The 27,712-nt window shown below is 39.3% G+C and overlaps 1 protein-coding gene across 1 annotated transcript; it reads left to right on the top strand.

Annotated features, from left to right (window-relative positions):
- Positions 1 to 3,951: 3,951 nt before the first annotated feature.
- tbc1d9 (TBC1 domain family, member 9 (with GRAM domain)) lies at positions 3,952 to 27,712 on the top strand. Its single transcript, XM_062432282.1, has 21 exons — positions 3,952 to 4,178; positions 11,302 to 11,412; positions 13,428 to 13,546; positions 14,902 to 15,130; positions 16,262 to 16,523; positions 17,134 to 17,341; positions 18,073 to 18,279; positions 18,503 to 18,667; positions 18,947 to 19,097; positions 21,553 to 21,767; positions 21,857 to 21,974; positions 22,204 to 22,489; positions 22,592 to 22,721; positions 23,177 to 23,275; positions 23,394 to 23,462; positions 23,932 to 24,172; positions 24,338 to 24,403; positions 24,883 to 24,969; positions 26,089 to 26,157; positions 26,734 to 26,837; positions 26,930 to 27,712. The coding sequence occupies exons 1-21, from the start codon at positions 4,058 to 4,060 to the stop codon at positions 27,710 to 27,712; spliced, it is 3,840 nt and encodes a 1,279-aa protein (XP_062288266.1). The 5' UTR covers positions 3,952 to 4,057.

The raw sequence follows: 27,712 nt of genomic DNA, 5'->3' as shown, positions 1-27,712 counted from the left end.
ACAGGTGCGTAACCTTACTGTTTGTTCTTTTTGTCCCAGTACTGTACCTTAATTATGGCCCCATTCTGTCAAATACAAGCATTGTTACATGATTTTATTCACATTTTCACACATTCAGCCTGAATGAATCTGGAATATTCAGAATAATAATGGGCTATATGTGTAAACTCACAGTCACAGTATATTTATTACTACAAAATAAAAATTTTGAAAAAGTACATTTTCATATAGTCAACTTATTTTAATCTGTCTTTTTATGGCTATATTGTTATATATAGTTGAACTTTAATACATGACATGCTTAAATACACTGATTAGCCAAAACATTAAAACCTCTGACAAGCAAAGTGAATGATATTGATAATCTCGTTAAAATGGCACCTGTCAAGGGACGGGATATATTAGGCAGCAAGTGAACAATCAGTTCTTGAAGTTGATGTGTTGGAAGCAGGAAAAATGGCCAAGCGTAAGGATCTGAGTGACTTTGATAGGGGCCAAAATGTGATGGATCAATGACTGGGTTAGAGCATCTCGAAAAATGGCAGGTCTTGTTGGGTCTTCCCGGTATATAGTGGTCAGTAGTACCTACCAAAAGTGGTCCAATGAGGGACAATTGGTGAACCTGCGATAGGGTCATGGGTGTCCAAGGCTCCACTGATGCACATGGGAAGTGAAGGCTAGCCCATCTGGTCTGATGCCCATGCTCACTACTGTCTACTGCCAAAAGCATCTACAATGGGCAAGTGTCAGAACTGAACCATGGAGCAATGCAAGAAAGTGACCTGATTTCGATGACATTGGTATTGGTATTCCCTGATGGCAGTGGCCTCTTTCAGCAGGGTAATATGCCACAAAGCAAAACTTGTTCAGGAATAGTGTGAGGAACATGACAGAGAGTTCAGGATGTTGCACTAAATCACATATTATGCACTAAATACCCAATATGTGTACTATCATTTAACATACTTTAGTGTGAATAAACATGTATACTTTCAGATGCACTGAGCTGTAATTATATATGTCACTTCCTGAGAGCCTTCTTGCCTGTTGGAGATATTTCACCATAGCCCATGCCATAAACTCTGAAGTAATTTAAAAAATATATCATATCTAGCGCAGTGAAACCTTACTTGAAGTGATGTTTTGTTGTTCTTGTGTTATTTACCTTACACTGTGTAGGGCCCAGGGTTCATTTTTGCCCCTGGGCCCTGAACCAGGCTCATCTAGCTCTGGCCTGGTTTGAAAAGGAAAACATAAACAGGAAGCATTTAAATGTTACATGGTGCACCTCAAAGTTTCAGGCTGCCCTGTTCACATATATAGTCTCATAATTCTATAAGATGAGTACTTTAAGTAGAAAGAGTGGGCAGGCTATGCCCCTATTTACAGCTCATCAATAGGCAAACAACAATAACTCATAGTGTACTTTTGGAGCCGTACATAAAACATAAGATTGATTCTACTATACAGCTGAAGATAACTTGAGTTTATTCTTGTTTGAGTTTATTGATTCATTGATCATTTTCTCACGTGCCTCCACCTCTCGCCCGCTGACGTCGTGCGTTTGACAGTCGAGTCGACGCAAAAGCCTCCCTTAAAATTTGAGTGCGCGAGTATTCTCGCTTGTACGGTATATACATAGGAACTTTATTCCCGCCTTATTTAGTCCCTCTGTCCAATGAAAAGTGTTGCAGGATCAAACTCTGTGCTGAAAAGAGGCTGTGACACCCATAGACATATATGGTGACACCACCTTTATTCTACCCGAGCCCTACATTTACAATTAACAATTTACGGCGCACGATAATAGGTGATTCCATCCGGTTTTCAAAATAAGGTGTTAACAGGGGTATAGGACACATTCATCTATTCAGACTTCCAAGTTTCAAGTTGATCATGACGTAATGTACTTGTAACAATGCAATATCATTACCCTTAATGAAAATCTTACACTCAGAGCTAACTCAACTTTATGTAAAATAAGTCAAAGAGATATAAGTACCTAAAGAAGGCAAGAGGGGAATACATAAAAAGTTTTCCTATTAAGTGAATTTAGTGATTAAAATAAAACAGTATTTACATAGTATATAAAAGTCTTCACCTAAAGAATATACCTAAGAAAATATAACTACTACTACTACTACTACTACTACTAATAATAATAAAAGTAATAGTTATACCAATAATAATAATCATCATCAACATCATCATCATACCTTAAGTATACTAAATATTCTTGGTAAAAACCGGTATGCAGTGTAATACTGATGTTTTTAGTGACTTAGTGTATGTAAGCAATGTAAACAATAGATGGTCAGCAGTAAACATTCATTTTGTCAGAATCTTAACACCTTTCAGATGTGTGAAGTAAGGGTCGTAGTATTGTGTGCCATTGTTACTAGTGTGTATGTATGGTTTGTGTTTGTGTTTGTGTGTAACCCTAACCCTAACCCTATACAGACTATCTCTGAACCTGCTGATTCGGGTCCAGATGCTCTTGAACTGCCTGCAGCAGGAGCAGGAAAGGTCTGTGAGGGACATTCATTTATTATTCCTGACAGTGGCTGATATATTTGAGTTTAGGATAACTTTGACTACACATGAACTCAAAATAAAGTATTTTTTTCTGTATTATCTTAGAGAATTTCAAAGTTAAGATGAATAAAACACATCATATAGATTTGTTGTCAGCAATCTGGAATAATCAGCTGACAACATCTCATATACACACAATGGAAATTGCATTTTTCTGAAAGTTGAAAGTAGTCCAATTGCCTCATATTTTTGAGTTAAGGGCCACTATAAATGCAACTCTAAGCATGCATACATTCATGCAGCCAATAAAAAGCAGTGTTGTGACGGGCATCAGAAAATAAGTCCCTCCATCCTCATATAATCAATGAAAAAGCAATCCCCATTTCGGTTACTGCAGTATATTTTAAATACGTATATAGTATATAATATCCCACAGAAGCTAAAAGAAGATAAAAGAAAACAGACACACCGCCAGGCTGTGTGTTTGAGTGTTTTTATGACCTCTTGGGACAATTTCTGGAATAAGGTCTGACTATAGAGTTTAAATTAAGGTTAGGGTTTAGGTTACGCTGTCCACAGAATGGAGGTCCTAACAAGAAAACCTGTGTGTGTGTGTGAACTGTCTTGCTGGGTGTATTATTTCACAGTTGAATAATAAATCTCTTGCAGTGTTATATGACATACAGGGAGAAAAAAAGCTGCTCACTTCCTGTCAGCTCGTACCGTAAATATCAGAACACGCGAGAGCTCAACATTTCGGGGCGCTTTTGACCGCAATAGTGGAGGAGGAGGAGGCGAGGAGGACCGCAGCGGTGTTGTCGGGTTTAAAACTGTGCAAGTGTCGTCTTCACGCTTCACTACACGTACAGACGTTGCAGCTGGAAGATCATACAACGTGATTAGAGCTCATCTTGATCGGCTTTATCGCGGTTTTTTCTCCGCAAAACAGCCGACACATCGGCGCAGGCTTATTGAGTCGCACCTGACACGGAGCATGGACAACAAAGACCGATCCAGCACTGCGCCGTGACGCAAAACCGAGCCGACGAAACATCCAATAAACACATTTATTTGCAAGCCTGTGTTGCACATAGAGACGCTGCTGCGGCAAGAGGAGGTTTACGTGCACGAAATCTGGTGTTTGGACCGACATATAGCGCTTGTCACAGACTGATCCGATCCGTGCGGGACAGGTTTAATTATAGTAGCGACACTTGCTTTGAGCATCTTACTGTCGCTCGGACATCCATCAATTAAGCGATTTTTTTTAAAGGGTCAGAGGAGCTACGCTCAGGAGAACACCAGGCCTCCATCGGTGTTTTTAATAATTTAATAATCCTCTGTGGACTCATCACACACACACACACACACACACACACACACACACACACACACACACACACACACACACACACACACACACACACACACACACACACACACATCCAGATCGGGCTTGTTTTTGTGGTCGCCGTCCGCAACCCTGTGTGTTCAATGTCCCCTTAAAACAAACACGACAATTATGTGGGTCAGTCCCGAAGATGTGTTACTGGCGGGCGCATTATGGATCACAGAGAGAGCAAATCCGTATTTCATCCTCCAGAAACGGAAGGGCCACGGGGGTGGAGGCGGAGGACTGGCGGGTGAGTCCCATCTTTCTGCTTTCATGGATGAATAACAAACGATATTTATTTGAAAAATTCAGAGATAAGCCATGATGAAAAGGTGACTGAGTGACAGGTGGAGTGTGTTGTTGATGATGATGATGAACATGGAAAAACACATGGGAAAGATAATGTGAGGATCATGTGACAAATCAGCTGTCACAGGTGGCCTTTCACCTGAATGTGCCTTTAGTAAAGAAGAGTTAAGGTCTCTGTTTAAATAATAATAATTGATTTATCCACACCATTGTCAGCCTGAAATAAAGAAGGCCAAACCCTTTGACCAAGTGTGATAACAACAAGTGCAAAGTACATCACATATCTTAATTCATCCATAAAATATTCTACTAAAAGTCAAATGAGGTGCTTGCTAGGAAGTATGTTCCTAGCAGATAGGAAAATACTTGCGCCTATCTGCTTGGAAAATGTGAATTTAAACATCACAACAATGCAGACAATAGCACTTGGGTTGCTTGTGCAGCTGCTGATGTCCGAGGAGTCTCAACAACAGTGAATCTACTGTGTTTGACCACCAACTAGAGGCATGGTCTGTTTGCTAGCTCATGCTGAATCATTCCCCTTCTTCTTTCTCTCACTCCTCCTCTCTCTTGCTTATTCTATCCAAAATGGGTCAAGCAGCAGGAGGAGAAGGAGGAGTGGGGGCAGGTTATAAAAATCACTGGCTAAGGTTCACATCTAACAGCCGACTGTCCTGTTTTCTGTTTTACAATCTTGAAATGTTCATTTCTTGACCTGGATTCAGCTAGTTCAAGTTTATGACCAAACTGAACAGATCTGGTTACAAAGTTTAACTGTGTAAGAACAGAGGATGATTAACTTTTGTTGATGCATGAAAACCTCAATTGTTCAGGTCTAAATTATGGCATTTACATCTGGTACACTCATTTACGCTCAACATGCAGCCAGAGGTCACAAATTATAGCAATAGAATCCAGGATTATTGTTATTGCCTTTTGATTCAGAGCTGAACTGAAAGGGATTCATCTATCGCTGATTGATCGCTGTTGATTAGCTGAGTTTCTGTTCCCTGCTGAGATTTTCTCACTGTGCGTCAGTCAGTGTCACTACTTATTGAGCTTTAACACTAATAACTACGACGAGAGTAAAATCTCTGCTGCTTAGGACCAGCAGTCTTATAGGTGGTTGGTATGGTGATATATGGATAAAAATGAGACCCGTCATCATCGGTTGCATGACAATGAATAGAAAGTGGTCCAATTGAAGAGTTCTGACAAGATAAAACTGTAAAGTATTTCATGAGAAAAGAGCAAAAATCCACAAAACAAACATTATTTTGCTTTTTTATTTTCTCACAACTATAATTAGATTCTTTTTGTGAGCCTTTGTGGAGTTCCTGACCCTCAGATTGGGAACCACTGATAAAGTAACACACATATTTAAGAAATAACATGATGGAAATGTCTGTTTTTAGTTTCTCCAGATAATTAAATACATGGTAAATCAAGATATTGCATAACATTGATGCACAAATCCTCTAAAACCATAAAGTAATGGTGGCCTAATACACTCAGAGATATAAAAAGGACACCTTCTATGTTAAACAGTATCATCATAATCTCTGATGGCAACACATTGTTATTGTTTTGCAGTTCATATCATCGTATTTCCAAACTCTAATCCGCCTAATAAAGGCTTAAAGAGAACAATAGATTTTTTGATCTCACAATCGATTTCACTGGCAGCAAATTTAAGATGTAATATTAGTGATTTGATCTTCTTTGATATAAATTATTCAAAATTATCTGGTGAGTTCTTTCTGTGGCATCACAAAGTGTGCTAAGTGGTGCGAGGGGATGATGTCATTGTTATGTAAATGCAGAGCTTGCTGACTTGTACCGTGTGCCAGTTGGCACTCAGCGACCAGCGACACTGGCACTGTCCACAAGCTTTACTTCCAGAGTCGGGGAAGACATCAACAACTCAGGCACAAATCTGCATATCTTGCCTAACTGTGTGTGTGTGTGTGTGTGTGTGTGTGTGTTCAAGCTGTAATGTGCGAGCTGGCAGACGACTTCTGGGTTTTGGTGAAAAATGGCCAATGTGGGCGTGCTTTTACCCACCAGACCACTTGCCTCCGATTTCCAGAGGAGCGATTTCTCCAAATTTGGCAGCATCATTAAAACATCAGTACAGGGTTGTAGAATTGAAGCAACTGTGCTTCTGAGAGAGAGAGAGAGTAAGAAATACTCAAGTCTGGAAATGGTGAAAGATCCGATGTGCTTATCCCCCGTCTTTTTAACACATAATAATACATGGAAGCTGGTTGTTTGCTAATTACAGACTCCCAAGAAACCTCAGAGGCTGACAAGTCAAACATGATCCTCGTCTTTGTTTTCTAAGGTTTGTCCTCATCAGCTCCTTCCTAACTCCCCTTCACCTCATTTATCTAAACAAACCTTATGAAGGATTTATCTCCGAGGTGCATTAACTGTAGTTTTCCCTTTTTATGAAAAGTTGTAGGATAATACTGATATGAAATGGTGCTCATACCAATTAACAATGTTCTGCTTTCACATGATAATGCAGCTTTTTTAAAAATACTACATGAAGACACTGTTTATCTTACAAAAGAGGTCTGCACAGTTGTAAGTTTGATGTTATTTGTATATAGTATTAAAGCTGCCAGGCTACCAGCTTCTGTCATTGAGTCTTATCTTAGACTGCACATGCAAGCTCAGTTCTAATAACAAGTTTGCATGCAGATGGGGTGCAGAGAGGAAGCTGGAAGTCTTGAATCCACACTCTGAATGTGTTCATAAATATGTCTTTCTGAAAGGGAGAAAACTGAACAATAAACAACAAATCCTGTGTAATCAAAATAAACTCAGAAACAGGCCATCATGTCACTTGTTGCATCACTGTACACTAGGGCAGTTATAGCAAAAAATAAAAATTGTACAATAATTTCACTCAGTGCAACATATTTCGCAATCCATCTGGTAATTACTGTATGTTTGGAAGTGTGTCATGTCAGAAAGACACTGATCCTGTTCTTTGTCAGCCAAATCTTGAACTTTATGACTTGCACTTTATGTCAGTAGATGTAGAAGTGTTGAGAAATGGTGGAAAACACTTTTATTTACAAGTATGGATGCACTGAATCATGCATGTGATGATGATGATGATGATGATGATGATGATGATGATGATGATGATGATGATGATGATGATGATGATGGTGTTGATGACGATCCAGAATTGGCTCATGTTCCTGTTATCTGAAACGGTATCGATTTTAGGTCTGGGAGAGATTGTGATCCTGCACCAGTAACCAACACCCCCCTCCCCAGGCAGATATTTTTATTAATAGAAAGATAAACAATCTAAAAAACAAGTAGCTCTTGGTTTGTTGTTTTTCCCCACTGATGATACAGAGAAGACAGTCTGTTTTCCTTTTAAAACAGTGAGCTCTGACTGTGGTTTTTGTATCTGAGTGGATAAGAAACACAAAAACATCACATGATTTTATAGCTCGTTCTGTTTAGGAGGAGGCTATTCGCCATGAAGTGTTTTCCAGCCACCCAGAGATGATAAATGGAACATCTACCCTTATAGCTGCTTTGTTTCTGGGCCGTGGTTTCTTTGTTTTGTTGACGGTGCAACCACTCGTACAGCGTGTGGAAGGAAATTATCACTGTAAAAGGGTATGAGGTTATGAGTTGGAATATACAGTCTCATGGGTTTCCTGTTGAATAACAACAACAAACTCAATGTTATTAAATTTAATTACCTTTTTAAAAATTGCTGGAGAACTCCTGAATCTTACACAGATGTGACAGAAAAACTCGCTTTCCCGTTCTCTGTTTTGGTTTCCGCTTGCATAATTCTGACAAGGGGAGATAAAAGAAAGAGATAGAAAAGGTGTCAAGTGGTCTTACACCTTAGGCGGTCTTGTTTCTTGTGCGTAACCCCCGAGTTTCCTGCGTCAAACCTCAATGTGCTTGTCGTAGGCTGCACCATTCATTACATGCAGTACAGTGAAAGTCCAAAATTGCTGCTTTTCATGAATTTTCCCACCATTTGTACCTGCGCCCCAGAACGACCCATAGGAGTGTTTTCAATGAATATGCCGCTTCTATCGACAATAATCATGCAAAATAATGACAGCACTGTGATTATGGTCTGGTTAGTTTTAGGCACACAAACCACTTGATTAGGGTTAGGGAAAGGCCATGGTTTTGGTTAAAATGATCAGTTGAAACACGTTGGGGGTTTTTCTTTAACTATACTGCTTATATTTCATCATGGCAACAGTAATCACCACAACAATGGTAGATGAGTTGGAAAGAAACTGGAAGTGAACTGGTCCTGTAGCTATTTAAATGGAAATGTGTCACCTTATATTGACGTGATCTGCACTGTGTCACTTCCCTGGGTAATAATTACTACATTCACTGAATGGTGTAAATGTAGCCTAACTATAAGTTATTTTTGTTGGCTAAATTTTCAACCTATACTGTCATCTTTGCTTGCGAGGTTGTGCTGTTAGATTGTTATCTAAGTATTGTTAGAGGGTGAAAAGGAAGCTTACTGGCAAACGCATACAAACCCTCTCTGTGGTCAACGTGTTAACAACCGTTGCAGTTCGACTATTTGTGGTTCTGTGATGACTGCTAACCTTGTGATTTTTCCTTTTGTTGAAGAGGAAGTTGTCTTCACACCAACAACAGTTGTTTGTTTCTCAGAAAGAGACTTAACCGAAGTGTTATGCTGTATTATCTCATTAGTTTTAGGGTCAACTGCAGCTGATAGTCTTTATAGATTCATTTCACCATGTAGATATGGTTAAGTAACAAATACAAGTTATTTTTGCCGTCCTTATTTGTGTATGCAAAGTAGTTCCCAAGACACGTGACGGGAAGGTGGCCAATACAATTTAGCATGGTAATCACCTATTCTTCAAGGCCTAAGTTGCTTTAACACAGTTTTAGTGTTATATTGAGTGTGACTAAAGGAAATGGAAGATATATAAATATAGAAAAGAAAGCAAAAAGGAACACAGCGGGAGTGTATATGACAAGTCAAAGTAGAAGGGAGACAATTAAAGCAAAGAATTCAGCCCACGGTCTTTTAATAACATCAGTGAGCGTGAATCGCACAGATTTACTGCTTTCGACACCTCCGTCTTGCTTGCTTTCCTCTGAAAATACTGAAAACATTTCAACGTCTCACTTCTCTTGTCTTCTCCGCGTCCTCCTCTCTCTGCGTGACTCACTCTGTTTTTGCCCTGATGAGCTGCTGAACAAAAATAACCAGTTTCTCTCATGGCAGTTGAACCTATAGCTACTCTGAACCATGGAAAATATTCACAGCTACAAAGGCAGAGCTCATCAACAGCCTACAGCGCAGGGATGCTCAAGTACTTGGGAAATGGTATCAAAATTGCTGTATTGCTAACTGGTTTCCAACTAGCAATTAACTGAGGTACTTATATCTAAAAGATTTTCAAGTTGAGGTGCTTCATAGGCCATAAACTGTGGAAATGATAGTGTTTGGGTTGCCAGGTTGTGAAAAATGGCAAGTCATAAGATCATTTAAAAATGATCAATGATGTATTAACATTTTTCAAAGTTAATTTTACAATTATATCTTTTAATAAACCATTAATAAAATATATAATAACCCATCAAGTCTGCTGTTGTAACTGTTAATAAATGGATGAAGAAGAAGATGAAGAAGTTTGTGGTCCCGATGCTCTTTAGCTCTTTTTTGAATATAACTGATCAAATTTTCTATTGGGGGGTAAAAAGAGCTCGCTAAAAAGACAACGCTAAATTTTTCGGTTTAGTGTCACTTCATTAATTCAGCCTGACATTGTGTTTATGTTAGATGATTTCTTGTTGGGAGCTGGATTATGTTGTTTTGTTTTGTCCTAACTAATTAGCATTAAGTGAAGCATCCGTCCCGCCAATGTCATTTTATTAGACAAAGATTATGCCGTAGCTGTTTCTTAATGTTTTTTTTCATGTTTATTGAAAGTCATTATTTCTGTATGTAGACTCACAACATGAGGTGCTTGTGGCCATTTTTCTGTTGCTTATTTTTCATGAATGTGGCCTGGTTGCTTGCTGGCTCCGCAGGAAAATGCTGTCAACGTTCCTTTATCTCGCCTACAAAGCTTTGATTGGTTGGTTGTTTATTCAGCTAATGGAGATGGCCATCAGCGGGCACAATGTCAGACTGACCAAATCAGAGATGTGGGTGTCGATTCAGACGTCTGGAACCAGAGTTAAATAAACAGCAACATAAAATATTTTTCTTTGCACAGCCTGGCAAACCAAGAGTGGTTTTTAATGCTGATTTATTAACCGTTAAGCTATTAGTTAGAACCTTTAAACATTATATAAAGGATGAATTATTTAAGAAGTGATTCTGATCTTTTTATCCAAGCTACCATTTTGTCATGCCATGCAGCTCTAGTGCAGCATCTTTTATAAACTAGTTTTTCTGTTGCATTATACATGGCCTTGTTCATTGTGACTCAGGGAAACAGCATAAAACACTGACATCTGTTAGGATGTATTGTGGCTCTACATATCTTCTCAAAGAGTCTTTCATCCTCTTTCACTCAATCAACCTGTCAATTAGTTTCACACTGTCTGTTTTTAGCGCAGAGCTTCTAATACCAAAATCACATGAAGTCGTAAACATCACAAGACACACTTACAAAGTCTAACAAATAAATATATACATTTATATGTTGGTGCTCTAAATGCATGTAGAGTACAGACATTTAAGCCCCAGGATGTGTTTCATATACTCAAATCTTAAACCGCAAGACCTCTTGGGTTTCCTCTTCCCCTGAGCATAAAAAAAATGTCTAAAACTATTAAAGCACTTCATTTGTTAGGGATCTCATGTGGTCATTTATGACTTGGTGATCCCTATGAGCATTTATGTCTGTGGGTCTGTTGTTTCACAGCTGAACACATTTATAGGTTCATTTAAAAGAGTTTGATCTTGGAACAGCATAAAAGCTCCTTTTATTTTAGCCTCTGTGAAGAAGACAAAAGTTTATTTGTGTGTTTCTCAGTCTGATCAGTATTTTCGGCTCTAACAGGTTTGCTGGTGGGGACCCTGGATGTCGTCCTGGACTCGAGTGCTCGAATGGCCCCGTATAGGATTCTGTACCAGACCCCTGACTCTTTAGTCTACTGGATCATTGCTCATGGTATGTACACTTAAACCCATAATTTAGGGATACAGGTATGTTTCAGGGAAGGCCCCTCTGTGATTTTTACACCCCTGCAAGACCCCCACCCCCCTTAGCCACAACACATGGTGTGGTAACATCCTGCCTTTTCCCATGTGTGCTGCCGAATGCCAAGCATTACATCATGCCCCGGTGGTTTTAAAGGGCAGGATTACAGGCGACAGGGTGCTGCAGTCGACACTCAGATGTGTTGTGTGTTGTGTGTGTGTGTGTGTGTGGTTTCTCTGCTAATCACTTGATGGGGTTTCATTATGATTTCATGGCATCTGCTGGTTTTCACACAATGATGTACTGACATTTGTGATCTCCTGTTTTTACGAGTGAGAGTGCTCAGCAGACAGTCTGTGGCAGTAAATCATGCAAATTAGGAAACGCACACCCGACTGATTAGAAGCGGCACTCTTTTTTGACTAAGCCACCGGATATAAAATTTCCCCAGTCTAGACAGTTCCAGCACAAAACTAGGGCTGCACCTATCAGTTATTTTGAGACACTGGTGAAAATGTCTTAAAGCCCCAATTAACATACTCAACATACTCAAAGTGCTTGTTACGTCCATCAGAAATCACCCAGAGATATTCAGTTTACTATCATGGAGACAAACAAACAACAGTGATCTGTCAGATGTGAGAGGCTGTAACCAGTTAATGTTTTGACACTTTTGATTAAAAATCACTCAAACAATTAATTGATTATCTAAAATGTTGCTAATTCATCTTCTGTTGATTGCCTTAAAAGTTAAAGTCAAATTAAACTTTATTATCACTCAAGACCATACAACAAATAAAGGCATAACAACATTCTGTGTGTCCAAGCTCAATGTCCAAAACGATTAACATATGCAAGACAAACTAGGACAATCGATACAAACCTATAGACATTATATTTACGCCTTATTGGTAAATAAATAATTGATTTCAGTCTTACACAAACCTTTTGAATTAAAAAAAAATAACCAAGAGAGAAATATCTAGGGCACTTTTAAGACCTAAATAAGTTAAAAGCCTTTTTTTGGAAATCAGGTTTTGACCTCAAATTCTTCAGTGTTATGATGTGGGTGTGTTGACCTACTTTACATTTTACACATGTACAGTAGTTCAGTACAGTATCTGCTTTCACGTGTTCTGTGTGTTTTACCGTCATATAAATGCTTTAATTACATATGTTTGCATACAGTATACAGTATTTCAGGAGCAATCACATGCAACCCCACAACCTTTGAGAAGCATAGAATTGAATCAAGATTATACTTAATCTGATTATAGGTAATGGAAGGCTGTAATTAGTCGTAGTTTGAAATGTAATTAAGATGGGACACGGTTAAGACACTGTGGCAAAGGTGAATTAATTTAGGGATATCTGTACAGTAACCATGCAATATGAAATTAACATTATTAGTGCTTCCAATCTGAAATGGAGGCCTACAAAAAGACATGAAATGGTAATGGCTCCCCTCTCCACCCCTCCCAGTTCTTAATTCCTCATGCCAGAGTTAGCAGGAGAGTGGAGCAGCCTGGAAGACATGGCTAATGCAGTAGATGTGCACTCACTGAAGGGCTGTTTGCAGCACAGTTGAGGGATAATGGCCCACAATGTCAGCCATTACTGCAGTCAATTTGTCCTCTGGCCGAAAAAATCAGTTTTAACCTCACTGCTGATTGATAACAATGACAAAACAGTCATTTAGTGTTCCTGTTTAAACATGGAAGAGAAGATACACTTTTCATTTTGTTGAGCTTATTCTTTTGCCGTCATTAGCTTGAACCTGACCTAAAATAGGCAAACTGGATCTTTTTAACTCTTTAAAAATATATATAATATATAATCTGAATATCTCCCTTAAGAAAATGCTGAATCATTGCGTGGTATTTGTTTTAGAAATGAATGTGTAATCATGACTAGAGTATAGCAACTACTTATTCCTGAAACACAACACCTTCAGTGCTCTGACTCCCCTCCTCCCTCCTCTGCAGGAACCTCCCGTAAAGAGATCACGGAGCACTGGGAGTGGCTGGAACATAACCTGCTGCAGACTCTTTCCATCTTTGAAAATGAGAATGACATTACCACCTTTGTCAAAGGAAAGGTCCAGGTAACCACCTATCCTCTACAGTCAGAACATTAATTTGTTTAAGGATGTCATGGATCAAACAACAAATTGAAGGATCAACATGAGGTATTTTCTAATAAACACCATAAGGTGAACAAGTGATATATTGCACATAGACATAAACGCACTGACTCACTGAATGCAGTTGGTTGTGATGTGTACGAGTCAATCTGCCTGCAAACTGGACCAATCAGAGCAGTGCTGAGTAACACTGAAACTTCTGTAAAATGACAAACTACTTGAGAAAATGAAGGAAGTAGATGTAAAGATACAGTGGAGAAAAAAAGGTCTAAATGAAATGTAGAAACAAGACTAAGGGCCGGATTTACTTGAATCCCAAATAAAGGGTACTAAATTGCGTGCACAGTTCAATAGATTAAGCGTTTAGTTTGTGTGCGTTTTGCGGGTGATCTACTAAGAATAACTGCGTAAATGAAAACAGGTGCAACAGGGTGGAGACAGCAGTATTTAAATGAGGGTTTTGCGTGTCTTTATGGAGAGTTTGGACGAGCAGAAAGCCTGCTAGTGCAAAATGAAATGTGATCAGGTTCTAGTGGAAGTTAACAAATATATTGAGTTATAACAAAAACAAATAATACCAGAAAAAACGGCATATGGGAGAGTATTTGTGACGAAGTCAATGCTGTTAGTAAAACCAAAAATATTCCACTCCAAAAATATTAACATGGGTGGAAAAACTCTGTCCTGTGCATATTCTGTCATTGTGCCTCCGTCTCCTCTCTACAGTAACAGCAGTCATCTGTGCGCAGTGAGCAGCCGGTTAATACCTGCCCTTCAAAGGTATTATTTATAGACGCAGTTTCCGTCCGAAAAATGACCTTCAGGTTTGGTAAATGCACGTGCTAAATAACATATTTGCATTTTCTCCTCCCTGTTAGTTTAGCGTGCTAATATTTGCTGATCAGCACTAACACAAGACAGCTGAGGCTGATGGGAACGTTGACAGTTTTGTCAGTGTTGGATGAATCACAATTATTCTCGTGTCAACGTCAATGTCCGTAAAGAATTTCATAGCAATCCAGCTAGAAATGAATTATTGCATGTTAAATCTAACAAGTCACAAAAAATCTGTTAAACATAATATATCTATAACAGACATTTTCCAATAAACAAAAAATATACATGGATAGAAATAATAATAAATAAGTTGCCCAAAAAAAAGTACCAGATATTACATTAATATTTAAAATTTCTGCTGGTACTCCTTACTTTACCATCCTAGTTTTTCATGTCCCAGCTCATTACTTTGTTACATTACCCCTAGATTTTCATGTCATCGCTCATTACTTCGTCTGTCTGTTCCCATCTCGCTGCAGGGCATCATTGCAGAGTACAACAAAAACCACGACATCAAAGAGGACGACGACACAGACAAGTTCAAGGAGGCCAGCGCCAAGTTTCGCAAGCTGTTTGGGATGCCCGAGGAGGAGAAGCTGGTCAATTATTACTCCTGCAGCTACTGGAAGGGCAAAGTCCCACGGCAGGGATGGCTCTACCTCAGCATCAACCACATCTGCTTCTACTCCTACTTACTAGGAAAAGAAGGTTTGATAAAGACTCTTTCATATTGCACTGTCTTTATGCTTAGACTTGCATTTTCTTTTGTTTTCCTATCCATATTTTGCTGATAATTCCAAGCAAAGTTGCTGGGCTGATATGGCCTACGCAGTGACTCCAGGATCTTGCAATGATATACTGTTTGTAATGGGTTACATCCTACATTGAGTCTATATGGTCAGTTTTCTTCCAGTAGTTTATATTTTTCTTATATCGTAGTCTTATAGTAAAGTTCAGATACAACATTAAATGTATCTAATTGACAATTGTAGTACAGTCCTTTCCGGATAAGGGGTTTGTCTGCAGCTATTTCCATTTCAAGGTGATGCCTTTGTTAGTTAGTAGCATGCAAATTTCAACGAGATACTTATCCTGTTCAATTAATTTATGTGGGATTTCAGCTCAGGTATAATCTGATAAAAGAGCAAACAGATTTTATTTCAAATGTTTTCATTATCTGTTTGGAAACCTTGATGAAATGCTTAAATCAAACAACAAGCTCAGAAAATGTGAAAGTGATCAGACAACATAGCCTCAAGAATCGGTTTTGTCTGTGAGAACTCCTTTTGTATGAATTTCAGCTTTGAAGTCACAAACAATCAGATTTTTTTCCTCCAACAGAACTTTCACCAAGACCAGACTTTGTTTGTTGTTATGTGGCTTGACTAAATGTTATTGTGATCTTTGTCAGATATCTTCAGACCTCATTCTCTCTCTCATTTCTTTTTGACATGGACTGTCAAATACTTTGCTCTCCAATACGTTTTAATTGTGATATTAGATTGTGTGTTGTATTCCTTCGTGAATAGTCAAATAATTCGGCTAATCTATCCTCCATTTCTTTAATTTCTCAATTAAAATAGTCTCTGACTTGGAAATATCTGAAGACGTCTGTTTTTTCAAGCCTCTATGTATTTGAGAATCCCAACTATTTTAATAAGTCATAGTAAATAAGCTCTCTCCATCCAGTACTTAATCAGCATACTTGAGGGCTTAAACTGCATCACATGACCATATTCTTGCATGCTCACGATATCCTGATGGCTACCATAGTCCATTAGTTTGTCTTATCTAGAAAATACTGATATCTCTTTAATAACGTCTCTCTTTCACTGTCAGCCAAACTGGTGGTGCGTTGGGCAGATATCACCCAGCTAGAGAAGAGTGCCACGCTCCTACTGCCTGATGTGATCAAGGTGAGCACACGCTCCAATGAACACGTCTTCTCCGTCTTCCTCAACATCAATGAGACCTTCAAGCTGGCGGAGCAGCTGGCAAACATCGCCATGCGTCAGCTCCTGGACAACAAAGGCTTCGAACAGGACCGCTCGCTGCCCAAACTCAAGAAGAAGTCACCGAAGAAGGTGTCGGCACTCAAGAGGTGAGAGCTGATGCGGAGCGGAAACACTTATGTTCATCAATAATAAATGCTGCTCATACATGTTTACGACATGCAGTTGATTGAACATTAATGTGCTATGGTCGGCATGGTGTTTGGTTATCCAGATTATTCAGGACAGAGAGTTGAATGTCTAAAATGGTGACGCAAGTTTGGGTTTTATAGTTTAACTGAAAAACAGCCAAGTATTATGAAACACAAGGGTGGAGTGATTTTAAGCTCTAATGGGTCTTTGTGAGCCCCTAAAAATTGCCTCAATTTGTTTTTATTCAACCCATTTTATGTAAGCATGATTTTGTTTCAGTGCAGTCTAGCGTCACATCTGGGGTTGTACGAAGGTTGCTCTTGCATAACGTTTGTACACGTATCTACACAAACACTTCTTTGTCTGTGTATATTCATACTCTCATCTATGTTGCATAACATTTGGAAAAGAAACTGTCCCCTGGGATGTAATTGTTGAAAGTATTTTCTTTTTGCCTTTTTTCATCACTTTTTAGTGGAACTTACTATGCTAATGTCTGGATGATTATTCAGCCCCAATCCAAGCTGTCTGTCATCTAATATGATTCTTGTATTTTCCATCGTTTAGGGATCTGGATGCGAGAGCTAAGAGTGAGCGTTACAGGGCACTCTTCCGTCTGCCCAAAGATGAAAAACTGGATGGACACACAGACTGCACCTTGTGGACCCCCTTTAACAAGATGCACATCCTGGGTCAGATGTTTGTTTCCACCAACTACATCTGCTTCACCAGCAAGGAAGAGACGCTGTGTAGCCTCATCATTCCCTTACGTGAGGTGGGTCGTTCTGCCTGAATGTCTGTTTAACAGCTTGAAAGATTTATGTGTCATTATACCTCGAAGACATAAAGTACTTGAATCATGTGAACATTGTGTGGGACAGGTTTGTAACTGCCCATCTGTTCTATAAACATATATACCCATAAACACACATAATGCAGCTGTCAGGCTGAATCACCATCTATTTTACAGCACTGGGTTAGGTCTTTGTAAATTCATTACTTATATTGTGTTTAAACTCCTTCCTAAGTTTGTAGCTAGTTTCAGGTTGTGATTAATTGCATTGAAGCATGAAACTTACAGCGTGTAAGACTTTAGTAATGTATGAATCAGTTTCTAGGAGACATCTGTAGTGCAGCCCAATCAAAAGCAATCAACTATGTAAATAGGAAATCACAAGCTGTAACATAACTTCCAAAAATAAATTCATATATTTGACTTAAATGCTAATTGTTAATGTAGGAATGACTGTGTGTTATTGTGTAGAAATACATGTTTCAGAGTTAGTAGTATTTATGCAGACATGTATGCACATATTACACATACACACTCCAAAACTAGGCTACATTTGAAATTACACACATTTGGTGCGACCGGCTCCTTGAAAATAAATGGCTCTGTTTTCCATTTTACGTTGAGTTGCTTGTCATAAACACAGCTAGGCAGCTCATTAATGCAGTGAAATTCCTCTGAGACTGAGACTTTGAATTTTCCCCGACATCTTCCAGGTGACCATCGTAGAGAAAGCAGACAGCTCCAACGTGCTGCCCAGCCCGCTCTCCATCAGTACCAAGAATCGTATGACTTTCCTGTTTGCTAACCTGAAGGACCGAGACTTTCTGGTGCAGAGGATCTCTGACTTCCTGCAGCAGACCACCTCCAAGATCTACCTCGAGAGGGAACTTACTGGCAGCCTCAACAGCTCAGACGATGAGGTAAAAATTGTTTGGTGTGTTCCTACTGATGGTTATCTGGGAGATGTATCCCCCAGTAAATGACTTTGTTTCATAAACATATATATATATATATATATATAAACAGTTTATATATTAAATCTAGATAGTAATCTTGATAGTAATCAGAAATATTCTACACAGTGGTGCTGACAGTGTCTGTTTAAAAGCTCCAAACGCTGAAGATGGTATTTGTACCCTTCAGGTTTACTCCCAGCATGGATCCCTGCTCTCCAGCAGCCCGCAGAACAGTTTGGGTTCAGATAGTGAGCGAACATTTAACTTGAATGACAGCAGCGTGCCTACGGCCACACAGGCCCTCATGACCATGTACCGCCGTCGTTCTCCCGAGGAGTTCAATCCCAAGCTGGTGAGTTAAATTACTCTCTGCCAAGTACAATCAAAGCATTTAATCTTGTCAAACATGGCACAGTGCGTAGTAAGGCCTTGACTAATAATACTCTAATCCGTCCCGCTTAAAGGCTGGCAATTTCACATTGTGAGGGCCAAATTTGTACTTTTTATGCTTGGCTTATAGGCTTTTACACTCCAAATTAAGCTGCAGAAAATATAATACTGAAAGTGGAGGTGTGATTTTGATGATTCTTGAGCTGCTGCATCTCACAAAATTGTTTTCCTTTTTGCTCAGGCAAAGGAGTTCCTGAAAGAGCAGGCCTGGAAGAACCACTTCACTGAGTTTGGACAGGGGGTGTGCATGTACCGCACTGAGAAGACGAAGGACCTGGTCCTCAAGGGGATTCCTGAGAGCATGAGGGGGGAGCTCTGGCTGCTCTTCTCTGGTGAGCGAGCATACAGTACTGCAGATGATTCAGCCTGACACTGTACCTGATGGGACCACACCCTGAGTGCTGCATGCTCACACTTGATAATAACACCACATGATGCATATTTTATTGCAGATATAATTCATCTACAGAATCCTATGGATGAATATACAATGCAAGAACAAGATCAGGGTTTTTTTTTGTTTCTCTCAGACTGTTATGTATATTATTTTCCTCTGGCATAAGCTTTTCTTATGTCACCACCTGCCAGCTTCCATTAGAAATAAACAAAAGCATTTCTTTAAAATGATAAAAGGATTACATCAGCTCCTCTAATCCTCTGCAACCCTTAAAAAGCACCTTACAGTTTATTGGTTTAATGGTGTGGTGTCCAAACATTTTGTCTTGTGGAACCCTTAAAATGAAAGATTGTCCACTTATAACCCCTCATAGCAAGAACTTTTACGTCAGATTCTTTCATTTAAAGAGCCTGTGAGAAAAGAAAAAAAGGAAAACCTTAAAAGTCTTAAAAAATAAACATAATTATGTTGAATATAAATATATTTCTCTTTCTTACCCATTTAATTATCTGGGGGCCCCTCGTATTTTTCTAAGGACTCTTGAGGGGATTCCACCAGTGTAATGAGCTGAGAGGAGAGTCAAAGACTTTTTTTTTTAAAGTACCCCATAGATTAAGATACAGAAGTATATTTGCAATATTATATTATACTGAACTTCAAATATGAGTGTACCGGTATATGCACAAATTATTTTAGAAAGCAATTTGCGGTACACTTAAAAACCATTATTCCATTATTCATTTCCACTGACTTTATAGCTTTTAAATTAGTTTGTAAAAAGAGGAGTTAATTTCATTTTCCTGAGAGCAGTAATGGCACTACCATAAATACTCACAGAAAAGCAATCTGGCCATGTACCCGTATAAACAACGATTCATTCATTATCATGCTGACAACAGAATTTCTTTTGGAGGAAATGGGGGTTAGCGATGTGCTTGAAATAAAAGAAAAACGTTATTTTCCATGAGTGTCTACACAAAACTATAAACCTAAACCAGAAAGTTTCCACTACCTGTCGACTGCATGGAGAACCTCACAGCTTTCAACTCTTGTTCTATAACAACACGCTGTGGTATGCACAGGCTCCAGATTTTCCTGTTTACTCACAGTCATGTGCAGCTTGTAGTCATGCTCACTTGATGGGAGCTGTTTTAAAAAAACACTCACTCTCTCCCCTGTTACCTACTTATGGCGCAGTCTGCTTGTTGTCATAGCTGCATTGTGTTCACCTTAGTCACACCTACCTGCACTTTCTGAAGGGTGACTTCCTTATACTAATCCTCCAGAAAAAAAATACTATTGACATTTGAAACATTTAAGCTGTTGCCTTATTAGTGTCTATATTTAGACCAAAGGGTATATAAACCAGTTTGGCGAGCATATGTCCTGGAGCAGGCCCCAACATGTTTACTGATTGAATTATACTGAGTAAACCACGGTTATCCTAATCAAGCCGTAGACTGATGTGAAAAGGTTTAGGTTTAGGTTTTTAATCAGTGAAGTTATTCATGTAAACCAGTTGATCTGTAAACAGGCCTTTTAAGCTGTGTAAATTACAAATAGCAGTGTCATTTGAGTTGCAGCCCATTTGCGACCTTTGTTTACTGCACATTTCCCTTCTGTCATTTGGCGTTTTTAAACATTTATTCAACTTTGTCGGCTCTTTAACACTACAAAGATTAGTGCTTCAAAGCTGGCTTGAAATCAGAGATAAAATATTGACAGTAAGGATTATAAAGCAACTTTTTTGAGAGGTTGGGGAGTGTAGCATTTCATAACAGTGTGCACAATAATATATAAATACTGCAATACACAATGACATCATTGTAAAACTGAAACTTAGATAAAATCAGTGTTAGGTTTTGTGTTTACTATAATGGGTTATGTAGGTTATCGCACTGTAGACATAGCTTTAAATGAAGGCAGAACAAATATTGAAGATAGACTGAAGTATACTGAGCATATAATGTGTATAAACATTAACAGGAATAACAGTGATAATATCAAGTGGAAGAAATCTAAACAACTAAAAAACCTCTAATATTATTTTAAAGTTATGTGTTTTTTTTATTTATTTTTTTGTGTTTTGTTTAGATGTTTTTAAATCTCACCAGCACAATCTTTAATTTTGTCAATGTATGTATTTATTACGTTTTACTGGATAAGGCTTTGACATACAGAGGAAAACATCTCTAAAAGTATTTAATGATCACTTGATCTTTAAATATAACCATGCTTTCTTAAAGTAATGTTTGAAAATTACAACATATTACTCTGTTGCACTTTTGAGTTACAGAAATGATGACATCCTAGTATATACCCTGTGATAGATACTGTACTTACCTTTTTTGGAATATTAATTTACACCTTTGAATGTTTTGTGTATTTAGGGGCAATCAACGAGATGGCCACCCACCCCGGATACTACGAAGACCTGGTAGAGAAGTCGATGGGCAAATATAACCTGGCAACAGAGGAGATAGAGAGGGACCTGCACCGCTCTCTCCCTGAGCACCCCGCCTTTCAAAACGAGATGGGCATCGCTGCCCTCCGCAGGGTCCTCACCGCATATGCATTCAGAAACCCCAACATCGGATACTGTCAGGTTAGATACGCTCTTGTTTTGATCCACATGAACTGACAGAAAATTGGCAGTCCGTGACAGGATTGTTTTTTTATTATTCTTCTCTGCAGGCCATGAATATTGTGACATCAGTTTTATTGCTCTACGCCAAAGAAGAGGAGGCTTTTTGGCTGCTCGTGGCGCTCTGTGAGAGGATGCTACCTGACTACTACAACACCAGAGTCGTAGGTTAGTATGTTCATATTGTTGTGGGACTGAGGGTGTTTAATTTACGCTCAATTGATAGACAATCTTTTTTTTTTCCATTGAAAAATTTAAATATCTGTATTGCCATCTAAAAATGTATTTTGCATAGTCTGTGGCACTTTTCCGTTTGCCATGATGCTCTTTGAAAAAGATCAATTTTAATCTGAATGAGACATTTATCTTCTTCATTTACCATCCACCTCTTCCGCAGGAGCTTTAGTCGATCAGGGGGTGTTCGAGGAGCTCGCTCGCGAGTACGTTCCCCAGCTGTACGACTGCATGCAGGACCTCGGGGTCATCTCCACTATTTCGCTCTCCTGGTTCCTCACCCTCTTCCTGTCTGTCATGCCGTTCGAGAGCGCCGTGGTGGTGGTGGATTGCTTCTTCTACGATGGCATCAAGGTCATCTTCCAGCTGGCACTCTCCGTGCTGCACGCCAACATCCACCAGCTGCTGGGCTGCAAGGACGACGGCGAGGCCATGACTGTACTGGGCAGGTAAGGAGAGGCAAAAGACCTCGGACAGTCTGAGGGACAAACTCTTCCCACTGGCCTGATTTTTGCTATCATACTGTATCTTTAACTGTTTGTGTATTGTAGGTACTTGGACAGTGTGACCAATAAGGACAGCACCCTGCCTCCCATCCCCCACCTACACTCTTTACTGACAGACAATGGAGAACCGCATCCAGAGGTCGACATCTTCAAACTGGTCCGCAGTTCCTATGAGGTATTTGACCTGAGTGATATTGTAATATCTACCTCTGTGTTTGGTCTTATTTTGTTCCTTGAAAACTACTTCTTAAATCTGCCTCTTATCGTGATTTGTACACATCTGTTGATTAATGAGTGTATTACTACACGAGTCCTGCTCGTTTTTCTATCATCTCTACATTTTTCATCCAGTTGTCACATTTTTGCTAAAAGAAGACATTATATTATGGTTGTTAGAGCTTTCAGTAAGATGCAGTGTGTGTTCAGCTTATCTGATGCTTTTCATGTTGAGAGGCCCTATGGACTCCTCTTGGCAGTCAGTGTGTACTGTAAATGTTTTTGTAATTCTTCAGTAATTGTCTCCATTCATCCTTTCCACAAATAACAAACTCTCAGTTATAGTCCAGTTGCTTTAACCTCTCTCTTTCTTTCTCTCTCTCTTTCTGTTTCTTGCTCTCCTTTCTGCTTTAGAAATTTGGCTCCATACGTGCAGATGTGATTGAACAGATGCGTTTCAAACAGAGACTGAGGGTCATCCAAACTATTGAAGATACAACAAAACGCAATGTGGTAAGGACTCATTGACTTACTGTTCATAAATACTGGAAGTACAGTCAGATCTACCAGCTGTATGTACTAGAATTTTCGTGTTGACCCTTTTACTTAATGTAATTATATTGTGTTTCAGGTTAGAACTATTGTAACAGAGACTTCCTTCATTATCGATGAGTTGGAGGAACTCTTTGTGCTCTTCAAGGTGAGTTACAGCTTCGATATTCTCATTGTGAGACCTTGTAAAAGCACCTTCTCACCCTTTGGCAGCATTTGTTTACTTCCATCCTCCACTCACAGTCATGCAACCATGCTAAAGTTTAAGTGCAGACAGGAAGTCAATGCGTGATTTGATCAGAGAGAGAGAGAGAGAATAAACAAGTAGTGTTTGGACTATTTTTCTCTTGCTGTTCTCTGTGCTGCAGGCGAGTAAAGACTAATTACTTGATTAATGGCAGTGTTTGTAATGATTCAGATAATTCAAGAGTTCAACATGACAGAGTGCAGCTGTGCTAATAGTTTGTTGGTTAAGCTACATTTATCTTTAAAATTAGCATCTTGAAACGCAGCAGAAAGCTTTGTCCTCTTCTTCTTTGCAGTTATTTTTACTTGAGTTCTGTTGCACTCGTTTTCTTAAAGTTTCTACCCCGCTCTCTCTCTTTGTCTCTTTGCAGGCAGAGCACCTGACCAGCTGCTACTGGGGCGGCAGCAGCAACCCCACAGAGCGGCATGACCCCAGCTTGCCCTACCTGGAGCAGTATCGCATCGACGTGGAACAGTTCAAAGGACTGTTCAACCTGCTCTTCCCCTGGGCCAACGGAGCCCACTCGGACCCGCTGGCAATGCGCTTCTTTCGTCTCCTTGACCAAAACGGAGATGCCCTCATCAATTTCCGGGAATTCATAAGTGGCCTTGGTAAGTAGAGCAAGGTCCTCTGTGTGTGTGTGTGTCCTTTTTAAATACTCGTTTAGTAGACAAATGGATGCTTTTTTATCATGATCTTAATTTAAGGTAGTATTGTTTCACTGTTGGAGGCAGTTCACATATGTCTAATCTATAAATGCTATTGGTGTGTTGCAGGTGTTCTGTATCATGGCGACCTCACTGAGAAACTGAAGCTCCTCTACAAGATGCATGTTTTACCTGGTGAGTGTGCATGGATGCAGTCTTAAGGGAGCCACAGAATATATTCCCGTCCAGTGAAGCAGGATTAACAGCTGTACAGGGTAGAGACGGTTGAGTGAAGCGTGTGAATGAGAATGGAATACGCTTTGTACTCTTTAGTCTCACTTCACTGGGCAAATCACTTTCGCAGGACTTTTCTTTGTCTGCATGTTTCCATTTGAAAGAGCTAACATTAATTAAAACTTTAACTATTTGTTGTATTCTAAATTCAGTTCTCTGTCTAATCTGGCTTTCATTAACATTTTGGCAGTCTGGTAACTATGTTTTCACTGCATTTCATCGTTTTTCTTATCACCAAATGTGACTTCATGTTCATATGACATTATAAAATTGATGAATTTTGGATGGATTAAATGAAAAATCTAATGACAAAGAATGGTTCACATGTTGTTTTCATATGCCAAGTTAAATTTAGACCTTTTTTTTTTTTTTTAAATCAGAGTTGACTCACGAACAGGAAGAGCCCGACTCTGCCTTCGAGGCCACTCAGTACTTCTTTGAAGACATTACTCCGGAAACATCCATTGGTAAAGATTTTAGTTTAACTTTATTATATTTTATTGCTTATGTCACTCTCATGAGTTTCACATCAATCACTGCCCTACATGGCAATGCTGTTTAAAATGTATTCTGTGTGGTATTTTAAGAAAAGCTATTCTTCACTTGTGTATATATGAGTTGATAATGTTAGTTATAATATGAGTTTTGCTTTGATGTGCAGTTTGTAGAGGAGATGATTGGGCTTTATTTGAAATGGACGGCTTAAGCTTTTAGCAGATATCCACTTCCATTAGGTGACATGCTGATGGTAGCAGGAATATAATCTTGATTTCTCTATTGACAATTAGATCTCACACAGCTACAATTTGTATTTGACAGAGCATTTTCATCACACAGGCTTTATTTCAGTTTTTTTATTTTATACACTTCCAGATGTGAAGCCATTTTTTTATGTTTGTACTCCTGATGAAAGTGTGGCACAAAAAAGTTGCTCTTCATAATACTGAGGACTTGAGATTGTTTTGGTTTTTGCAGGGGCATATTCTGTTTTTTGTGGTTATGCACGCGTGACACGACTCGCAGGGGTGGTTATATTTACTTTGAAACCACAGACATCGTCTGCAGCCTTTGTGCATGCTGGCATTGATAAAAGTGTAGGCACAATAAGAAATATGTATATGCAAGTTAAATTATGCATGAAAACCTTGAGCCTGCAGGAGTATTCATTTGCTGTGATGTTGAGGGAATATGCAGAGGAGAGAAAAAATGCTTCTGTTGATCAGACAGCTGTTGTTTGTTAATTAAACCTGTTAACTAGTGTCATTTTTGTTATGCATTGTTATGTGTTATAGTTTATTGCAGTAGTTACATTTGATCAAATTTGATATCAGAGACTTAGGAGGCCCAGATGTTATGGTCTTACACTATATTAGGCAGTAAATAATGAACTGTCCTGGGTGCAGATAAGTGGAGCAGAACCATGTGTTTAATATACAATATGCTTTTCTTCAAGATGGAGAGGATGCACCAAATCAGCACTGAATATTCGGTTTAGCTACTGAAAATGAATACATCTAAAAGCGTTTTTACAAAAAAACTTTCGTTTTGATCGATGTCTGACCTCGGTCATGCTCCTCTCTCCTCAGGCCAGGACCCAAAATGCAGAAGTGAGAAGGATGATGGATTTGTCAGAGTTACATTTAAGACTGAAAAAGGTAAGCAACATAATCACATTTATTACAAAAATATTTTAAACCTGAATACAGAGATGTAATGCAGTTGATCATAAAAACCTATTAGCATAAGATGAACAGTGAAATTTTTGAGCTCATCAAAGGAGCAAACAGTTTTGCCTTTAGGCTTGATAAGCAACAAGCAAGTTTTTTGTTGGGTCAAAAGTGATTTTCATTGACTAATTTGTCATGGTTATAAACTCAGTCATCCATCTAGTAATGAACAAAGAACAAAAAAGAAAACTTAATCTCTTCTTTTGAATGTCTCAAACAAGTCACACAGTAAACAGTAATAAGGCTGTAAGCATATGCACACAATAGACCTTATTTATTTAGCAAAATACTGATGCCACATTTGTTTTTACTAGTGAAAATTTTGTTCAGCTATGAGAATTGGATGCCACTTATATGATCATGTCTACATTTCTTTAAATAGATTTTCTCTTTAATCATAACACAGAAATCTGAAAAAATAGTTGCTTTATTACAACCACAACATAACATGAGTGTATGACTCCTTAAAGTTCATATTATAACACATTTTTATACATATTACAGTGAAGAAACTGAACACTCCTGATTACCGTCATTACCTGAAACTGTGGAATCAGGAGACTAAGCCTAAACGGGAAAACACAAAAGATCTTCCAAAGCTGAATCAGGTGAGACTTTTACTCTCTATACAATTATTATAAACATATATGTGTAGAAGAAACTCATTGGAGTATAATTGAGCTCATGTTTCTCTCTTCAGGGTCAGTTCATCGAGCTTTGCAAGACCCTCTACAGCATGTTCAGTGAGGATGTGGCAGAACAGGAGCTCTATCACGCCACAGCCACAGTCACCAGTTTGCTGCTGGAAATGGGAGAGGTGGGAAAGCTCTTCTCCTCTGGTAGGAAAGACCACAACCAAGAAGGCAGATCAGAGCCAGATCCTAAAACCTCACAGGAAGAGGGGCCTGATGGCGTGTTCCAGCAGCAGAATCGGGAAGACGTTTTTGTCTCTGCGTGTTTGGAAAACAAGCCGAGCCCCTGTGAGGAAGGGAAAGGGGACGAAGGCTGCGACCAGCTGCCACCTATGCAAGACATCAAGTTAGAGGACTCGTCTCCCAAAGACACAGGCACGTCGTCCGCTATGCTTATTTCTGATGATGAAACCAAAGATGACACGTCGATGTCATCTTACTCAGTGCTCAGCGCAGGCTCACATGAGCTGGATGAGAAGCTGCAGTGTGAGGACATTGCAGACGACACAGTGCTGGTGCTCAGCGACAATGTCTCCAATGGTGAAAGAGGTAACCGGCCTCACGGCGGTGGACCCCACAGCCGAGGGCTGCCTCACAGCACAAGCATTGATAAAGACTGGGCCATCACGTTTGAGCAGTTCCTGGCCTCCGTGCTCACTGAGCAGGCCCTGGTGCATTATTTTGAGAAGCCAGTGGAGGTGGCAGCTCGTATAATTAACGCCAAGAATGTGCGTAAAGTCGGGCGCCCCCTGCTGTCAACAAGTGACTATGAGATCTCGCTCTCTGGCTGA

The sequence above is a fragment of the Scomber scombrus genome, chromosome 2, assembly GCF_963691925.1.
Source record: "Scomber scombrus chromosome 2, fScoSco1.1, whole genome shotgun sequence".
Taxonomy (NCBI): Eukaryota; Metazoa; Chordata; class Actinopteri; order Scombriformes; family Scombridae; genus Scomber; species Scomber scombrus.
This window is presented reverse-complemented; position numbering and strand designations above follow the sequence as displayed.